This window comes from Austrofundulus limnaeus, unplaced genomic scaffold, assembly GCF_001266775.1.
Source record: "Austrofundulus limnaeus strain Quisiro unplaced genomic scaffold, Austrofundulus_limnaeus-1.0 Scaffold175, whole genome shotgun sequence".
Taxonomy (NCBI): domain Eukaryota; kingdom Metazoa; phylum Chordata; class Actinopteri; order Cyprinodontiformes; family Rivulidae; genus Austrofundulus; species Austrofundulus limnaeus.
This window is the reverse complement of record NW_013952577.1, coordinates 870,597-879,492: the sequence shown is the minus strand read 5'-3', so window position 1 is coordinate 879,492 and position 8,896 is coordinate 870,597. Positions and strand designations below refer to the sequence as shown.

The window sequence follows — 8,896 nt, the reverse complement described above, 5'->3', positions numbered from 1 at the left end:
CACATATACAGTATATAATATTTTTTGGAGTGCTGGTTATCTCATTTTGTGATTCCTCAGAACCAGGCACCCATTTACTCTTTCTCCATTTTTGTAATGGAGTTGTGTGAACTACTTTATTCTTAGGGATCTCTGTACAAAACAAWTATGTCTGCAACAAAAACAGCATTTTAACAAGTTCATGTCAAATAATCAGTCCAGCACAAAAAAAACAAAAAACAAAAAATAAAAAAACAAATTTAGGGTAACTTATAGATATATATAGAATACAGTATACTGCATATAGAATACAGTAACATTAACATGAATGGATAACACAATAAAGCATAAAGCTTATTTCAACTGTGGTCCAACCAAACCAAATCAAACCAGGACTCCTTTGAAAAAGCTGTTTTTATTCTCTATAGGATTTTTCCAGGTAAAATAAAGGTTTAATAAAAATTTTAAAAAATAAATCCATTTATGGTAGCAGTGTGTTGATTTAACCTCTGACACACACGTCTCAGATTGCTGTAATATTTTTACAGCTGTGTCAGTTTTAGTAAAACACAAAAAGATTTGGCTTCCTCCAAGATCTCACATGTTATTGGCTTTAAATGCTCAAAATACTCATTATCTGTGGCTCTTCATAAGGAGCTGAAAAGGGTGCGACATTCCTCTAAATTAGCATCAGATAATCTGCCACTGATGATCTTTAGAAGAGAGCAGGGGTCCTCAGTAATCTGCACTCAGCAGGATTACTTCAACCTGGCTGGACTCTGCTGATCCTTCCCAGCCTGGCGTTGTGTTTGTGAAACTGAATAAACCCAGACGCTCTAACAAGGCTTGGTCAAACCCATCTTATGCTGGATTAGTCATCTTGGAAGGTAATAAGATAAAGTGTCTCATCTGTTTGAGGCTGATGAACATATTTCTGTCTGACTCACGGTTGAGGCCGATGTCGTGATAGGTGAGGATGACAGGTCTGTTGCCCTTGGGAACGCCTCTCATCGTCACATGGAGAACGCCGTGTGGCGTCTCGATGTCGTGCTCCTGCAGGCAGGAAGAAGAAAAGTCGTTTAGGAGCAGAGAAACCAAACCAGAGGCATGTGAAGAGAGGGAGGAGACAGCAGCAAACAAACGCTCCTCGTGTTTAAATCACAGTAAACGGAGACAACATTTAAGTCTGGTTGATGAAATATGTCATTTAAATTATGTAAAAACTTCAACTTAATTCTTGACGACTGTAAAACTCTAAATCCCTTTTGTTTGTTTTGATGTGGCTTTTTGAAGTTTGGTCCTCGATGCTGATTTTATTAWATTTTTCTAAACCTCAGGTTATTTTTCACTAAAATAAAGTTAAAGACTCACATGGATAATTACAACCAGACAGCTGGTTTAGRATGTTTTTGCAGTACAATTTATAACCAAAAATCACTTTTTCACASCAGAATTTCAGTTTTAAAATTTGTACATTATTGTTATGATTRAATGCAAAACAAAGTTCTGTCAAGAAATAAAATAAAACCTGGTTAAATAAAAAAACACTTCTTATAGCTTTTATTTATAGTTTTGTGTAAAGTAGTACTGACTAGATGATATTTTGTTACTAGCTGATACTTCCTTTCAGTAACATCTTAAAATGTACAACTGTGACATTTCTTACATTTAAAACATCTGACAAAAAATTCTTCTGCAAATTTCAGTTTTTATAACAAACAGAAATATTATATTATAGGTTTATGATTTAGTTTACAGTAAATAAATAGTAACTTTTGAAAGAAAAGACAAATGAACCACAAACACAATGATGGTTCCATTAGTCTTATTTCTAAATATGTTGTTGTTTTTTTACTACTTATTACTTTGGATCATTTAGACTTGAACACATAACTTTTAAATATGGTAAAGAAGAAWCAAATAAATAAAAATAATCTGATCTGATAACCTTCAGAGACACGTTTGACTGGGACACAAAGATTATTTAGATAAGATTGTTTTATTTAAGGGCTGAACATGAGTGAGTTTTAAGGTTTYAAGGTAGTTTAGGCTTGGGAAAATTTTTATTATTTTTTTTTTAACAAAATCTAGGCCACTACTACATCTTCCATCTACAGTACCTGATAACTGATTATACAGGCATAGCTGATTGTAGATTTTTTTAAAAAGTGGCCAACACCAGCTGATTAATGGGCTTATTATCTCCATATTATTAAACACTCACTATCAATTCATTTTATAGATATTGTATCAAAAACAAATGACTTTCCAATGCAAAACTACTGACAATATTTAGAAAGAACAGAAAAAAAATCTTCATAAATTATTTTAGGGGGCAAAAAAAACATGACTAAAAACTGAGGAAACCTGCAGCAGCCTATAAATATTACATCACCACGACCCAAAAGCTGCACCAGATCCTGATGAACTGGAAACATTTTGAGATTATTACTTTTAGAATATCTTTATCAGGAACAGTCAGGCTTGAGTGAGGTAAAAACAAAAGACTTTGAAGAGTGTTAGAATGTACCGTTGATATTTTTCCTTTATCAGTCCCATAATTATTACATTGTGTCAGTCTTCTCTCTTTAACTGAAAATATTTCATTATGTGGTTTCAGATAAACCACCCAAACACCAACCTTTCAGCAGAGGTTTGTGTGTGAAACATGCACCGCTTGTGTCCCGCRCCTTCAAAGAAACAAAAGCATCGAACTCTTGAAAAATGTGCAAAAAGGCCCGATTGTTCAAAATTCTGAAACTGCTTTCGAGTGCGACTCTGCAAGAACGCCAGCATCGTTTGTTTTAGCTGAATGTGTTTGCAAAAAAACAACCCATTAACATTCAAACGGAGCACACCAGCGCTCTGCTCTCCATCMCATTATTATTTGTCCCTCCACACAAAAGTCCCACTTTAGTACAACTCAAACAGTGCTGCTGCAATGGAAACAGTTTTACAGTGTAGCCAAACTTACTGTTCATGGAAATGAGAAAAAATGTTTGGAAGGAACTAAATAACTAAATAACTAAATAACTAAATAAATAAATAAAGTGATGAACTGAACAAAAAAGTGAAGTTTCCAGACCTCTCACACAATCCTCCTTTAATAAATGCAGGTATGTTGTTGTACATCAGTGAGCGAGTGCGGGTGGGGCCCTCAGTGTGCCTCCTCTCAGGCCCACAGGTCATCAATAATAAAGAGAATAAGCCCACGCAGATGACAGGCTCATGTTAGAAAAGACAGTCAGATTTTGATGGTACACTTCTGTTTCCTGCTGTTTCATGTGACGAACATGTGACATGAAAGCTAAGTTTCATGGCTGCAGGAATTATTTGTATGTGCTGTCTGTAATGGACACAGAAACATGAGAGGAAAACTGCTCACTGTGACGGAAACAGGATAAAACATTTTCATCAGAATGGGAGTCGGAGACTGATGAGCGGGTCACAACCAGGAGAAGTGTCCATCACGAGATAACTGCTACTGGATATGAGTTTTCTTTCTGAGATTAAATAAACCTCTAAGAGCCGTGTCCTCACACAGAGCTCCTTCACAAACAATAAAAACTAGTGGGGTGAAACAAAAAACAACCTGTTACATAGGTCCAGAGGAAAACTCTCGGTTCCCGCGTCGCTGCAGAATTTTCATTTTCAGACAAGGACAGAGTCAAGGACACTCCACAAAAACAAGATGTAAACACTTTGCCCAAAACGCCCGCCTGCGGTCATGTGTGTGACACTGTGTTGTGTTGTGTGAAAGGCAGGGGCCACGCGCCCCGGCTGTGACATGAAATGAAAACATTCCGTGGAGGAAACAGAACTGAGATGTGATGAAGAGATAGAGCGAACGAGAAGAATCGGAGCGTGAGGGCAGTGGCAGAGAAAAGACAGGAGATGGACGGAGGAGTGTGTCTAAAAAAAGGACATTTCATTTCTCAAACTCTCAATGGGCAGAAAGAAAAGGGATAATGAGGGGGGTAGAGTTGCAGCTCTCGTCATGTTTGTGGACAAACACACACAGATTCGAGGCGTGAGATGAAAACACACATGGGGTCAGGCAGCTAGTCAAAACAGAAAACAGGCAGAAGGAGGGCAGTGCACTGGCATCAATCCTTTCTCCTTTTGAAACATTCAGAATCATGAGAAGGGCAAAAAAAGTGTTGAGTCTATTTAAATATAAAACTGAGGATGTTTCCTGGTGCAGAGAAACGAGGAAAACACAATGTCAACTTATTCCTGCAGTCATACCAACACCGCCTTAATGTTTTCTCTGCCCTGCAATGATCATGATGCAGAAGCAGGACGCAGCCTGTGAATGACTTGCACAAAACATCAGTGTCTCGTCTCTGAAAATAACATCCATTCGTCCTGCAGCGCACGCACTACCTGTGTGCCGTACAAGCAGTGGGCTGAAACTATAACCTCAAGGTCTCTGCAGGGAGAAACAGCCACTTCAGTGCTTTCTGCWTTGTGGCTACAGCATGCACTGGGGGGTGAGTGACCTGCCTCCCCTGCCTGTTTACACTGGTGGCTGAATAAAAAAGGACACAGCACAGGGATGCACGGTTTACTGCTCAATACAGACAGTTATGCCCTGAGACGCACGGCAACAACACAACTTCTAATGCATCTTTCATCAACATGCACCACCACACCCCTGAGCAAGTTCAGGCTGTGCAGACATCACATATGGGCACCGTGTGACCTGTGGGTGCACACGCGAAACAACCCATCACCTCTTCCCAGCAGAGGCTCAGAGAGGAGAGGAAACCTCCCAGCAAGAAAGCAAGAAAACGATCCCGGCGGCTACTAACAGAAAACTGCACATTAACGACCCTGATCTGAACMAGAACCTTCTTGCTGCAGAGACCACAGCCAGGTGTGTGGAGTCGGACCCGTCTGTCACTCACCACTTCATTCCCAGTGAATGAAATCTGCTCCAGGTCCAGAACAGTTGACATGTTTTAGCCACACGGCAGAGGAAGTGTGTTATGCTATGTGCAGGCGTACGCCGGGCAGCTCTGAAGCTCTCCAACAGCAGGAGGAAGGAGGGAGGGAGGGAGGGAGGGGAGCTTTAGTTGGAAGGGAGGGATGTAGGGTGAGGCAGGCAGAGCAGCAATGGCAGCGACAACAGAGGAGGAGAGGGACAGAGCAGAGGGAGGAAGGAGGAGACGGAGGAAACAAGTTGAATGTAAGGAGAAGGGGCTAGGAGGGAGAGTGGAGAAGATGCAGAAGGAGGTACAGAGACAGACAGCAGGAGCAGAGGAGGAGGAGTGAGACTGCAGTTTGTGCTTGGTAGTCACGGTGCGTTCGTGCATTCAGCCACTGGTGCATCTAATTGGATTGCAGAGGGTCAGGTGGGCAGTGGGGGAGGGAGGGGCTTCAAGGAGAGCAGTGAGGAGGAGGAGGGATTGGCTGAGTGGAAAGCGGGTGACCGGGTGCAGAGGATGCAAAAGCAGTCCAGGAAAATGGGCAGTCTGCTGACGTCACTTTGTTATTGATGATGAGGAGGAGGCTGACATTGACAGCTCATCCTGGGCTGTTTCTGCATCAGCAAAATGGCTGCAAGGTTTACCCAATATCATCGACAGAGTCTGMTTTCTGATGGCAAGAAAGGGAATAATCTCAACTCCTGAATAAAAAATATGTCTTTGTGAAAGGACACAATCTGGGAGAGYGAGGTGAGAGTGAGGTCCCAAGGAYGACTAGATTTAAAAACAGTTTTGTAGCAAAAACACAGTCATTCTACAAAAAACTTAATTATTCCCTCCAGTTCAAAAGACTCTGCTCATGTTCCAGGCTGATTAGAAAAACACAAGAGACGGCTCATTTTATTTTCACATAATCAGATTTTATAAACCATAAATTTTCTGCTGAAGTCATCTGATCCACATCATTTTTCCACCCTCCTCTGCTAGCTGCTAGCAGGGCAGGGCATCAAGACTCCGTCTGTGACAGGYAGCTCTGATCAGCCAATGGCACGGCAGCAAAGTCGCTGGGATTTAAAGGACAAGGAGGGCTTTCATTGGTTGATCAGTGTTATCCGCATGTTTGGCTGTAGTCAGCTGTTTTTTACACTTCCTGACCCACAGAGGGTGCCAGTGATACATAAACGTGAACTTAATGAAGAAATACAGATGATAAGAGAACTGTGTAATTTTAAACATTATGATGCATCAGGGAAAATTATTCTTGATGTCTACACTGCTCATCTTTTTTTTTGCAGCTCTGTAAGAACAGGAACTGTACAAACTCTGCATAAATAATAAACGTCATTACCAAGAGTTATTTCATTAAGGTTTTTCTGTGTCCTACAGGGAAATCATGGATCAACCGTAATGGATTTGGTGTTAATTTTAGCMCAAGAACCTCTTTAAAACATATTCCTGCACTTTAAATTGTACTTTRTAAGAACCTGACATGAGATGCCTTTATTGACATATGTTGACTGCAGGATGTTTTTATGATGCCCAGTGAAAACATGAAGTCAACAGTAAAAGGTGATGAATCATACAGTATAAAGTCACTCTGGTCCTGTCATGGATTAGATGGCCTTATGGCACCCTCTGCTGGACRCTTCTGCAGGTTTAAAAAATGAAAATGGTTGAACAGATGCCTGACTAGTGGTAGTTACACAATAATGTTAAAAAGTCTTTCAAAAGGTCAAAGCTAAGCTAAAAGTAATACAWTTAAAATTAGATGTAAAATACGCTTTATTTTTTGTTTTAAACAGATAAACACAAAAAACATGTCATAGGGATATTTTCTAAATTTAAAAAGCGCACAGTCAGCTRTTTGTCTTGTCTTTGTATTGTCCACAGAATAACTCTGTGTTCTGAAGTTTGTATTTTAAACCAGAGTCAATGTCATGAGACCAGAAAGTCTGACTCACATGTCCTGTGTCTCACAGCTGAAGGACATTTTACAGGAAGTATCATTTCCAACAGGGGTCACCCCTGCACCACTTTTACTAAAGTAGAGTCTCTGTCTGTCAGGACGTGGTTTTCTTAGCAAGATGGACTTGTTTTTTTTAATTCTGAATCTTTCAGATACACAAAAAAAGATCAGAAGCAAAACATCTTTAAGATAAAAGGGCTAGCTTGAAGGAATGTATGTTAGCCATCACCTTTCATATCAGAGTTTTAGATTGTCTTGTGTTGTGAAATGACAGGCTGGCAGCTGTTTTGGTCACACAGTGTTGTGAGTGACTCTCGGCTACYAACATGWCAAATTTTAGCTCAATATCTGCAAAAAATGACCAACCCATAGCCATTTATGTGTTGGTTAATGTCAATTAACTACCTCCAATTAGATCAGATCCAAAAGTTAATCAKTTGTAGATGTACGTTCAATAAYATTTTCAGAAGGTTTGTTGAAATTTTGCTTACATAACAGATAAAGGAAAACACAGGCAAAAACATTATAATCCTTCTGTCTTCAGTGACAGGCGATGACTAAAAAGAAGTTCATTAACTTTTGATTTAACTTGCTCGGAGCGGTGTATTGACCAGCCTGCTGCAGTACCAGTGGGCTGCCTGTAGGGGGAGCTTTAGAAGCAGTAAAATCGTACAGCTGCTGGAAAGTCACAGCTCACCATGATGGTGCAGAGGGACAGTGATGCTCTGTACCTCAGTGGACTGCTTTAAAAAAAATCAATTTACACATCTTAACTTGTGTCAAACAAGTCTGCAGAAGCAGTAATTTACATTTTGATGTTAAGCTCTTTAGCTTAAAAAAAACATGCTGCTAGAATGAAGGCCACACTGATGCTAACTGCTAAAACATCTGGAAAATCTGCTTGCGGATGAGAAGATGGATTTGTTTGAGAAAYGTTTTATTTTCATTCTACTGTGTGCTGCTGATATTATCCCAACGTTCTCCAGCATTTAAGTAGGTTAAATTCTCACCTTGCTGCTGTGGTGTTAAAAATAAATGCAGCTAATTCAAAGAATCACGGGATAGATCTTAATATTTTTGTGACTTCTATGATAAYGATTATTTGAGTTTAAAAATTACCCCAAGGAAAAGGGTAAAATACACATTTACACCACTGATAATTCAGGCCAATTAAAAATATATATACAGTATATTCAGAAGTGAGCACCAAAAGGATGACTGGAAAAAATGAGCACGATGAGTAAAAGAGCAGCGGAGCGAGCAGGAGGTCGTATGAATGTGAATGTATTTATTAATAACAAAGCAGACAGAAGTGAGTAGCGGGGAGCATCTGTTTCAGCTAACATGGTGACTCCGTTTGGCTGCCYGCAGCAGCTATATTTAGCTCTGGTGAGATGCTGGAAGAAGGCGTGGCTGCAGATAGTGAAACAGAGGAATGATTTTACCCTCTGCAGTTGTGAGCCTCATTAAAACACAGCAGACAGAAACAAACCTGGAACTTTGCCCATTCAAGCCCAACAAGGCTTTTTACTAATTACTAATTACTTTTATATTAGATTCAGTTCATGTCAGATTGATGTCGGCAAATATCCAGCTTTTTAATCCCGGACTAAATCTACCGTATAATTCCATCGTGTCAACATTCAAGATTAAAGTCAGGCAATTACGCCCCATCCGCTGATTTGACTGGAAGTTGTAACTGAAGGATTTACAAAGAAATGTCAGACAATTCTGCTCCAACTGGTCTTAAAGAGGCAGTTCCACCATTTTGTAGTTATTTTCTCTGGAAAAGTTAGAAATAGTAAATATCTTCCCTGTTGAAGATAGGTTTTAGTGTTCAAGTCTGACTGGTTTGATGAACTAATGGTTAGTCTGAATGTGGCTAAAAAGTAGATTTGGTAAATAAAATTTCATAAAAAAATTTAAAAATCACTGTCATTTTACATGACAATTATTTCCATAAAACTCTTTGGTTATTTGTGAGTCCAACAGGTAACAGCAGTGGTGAGATGTTGCACAT

At 39.7% G+C, this 8,896-nt stretch overlaps 1 protein-coding gene across 4 annotated transcripts in view; it reads right to left on the bottom strand.

Annotated features, from left to right (window-relative positions):
* The window catches only part of ndrg3a (ndrg family member 3a), a 53,935-nt gene that overhangs the window by 13,586 nt on the left and 31,453 nt on the right, over positions 1–8,896 (bottom strand). For 3 of the 4 annotated variants that reach the window (XM_014017733.1, XM_014017736.1, XM_014017738.1), the window contains exon 4: positions 927–1,032. In XM_014017733.1, coding sequence (XP_013873187.1) covers positions 927–1,032 — 106 coding nt within the window. Of the gene's footprint in view, positions 1–926; positions 1,033–4,889; positions 5,225–8,896 lie in introns of those variants that run through there. The other variant, XM_014017737.1, reaches the window with a different exon arrangement.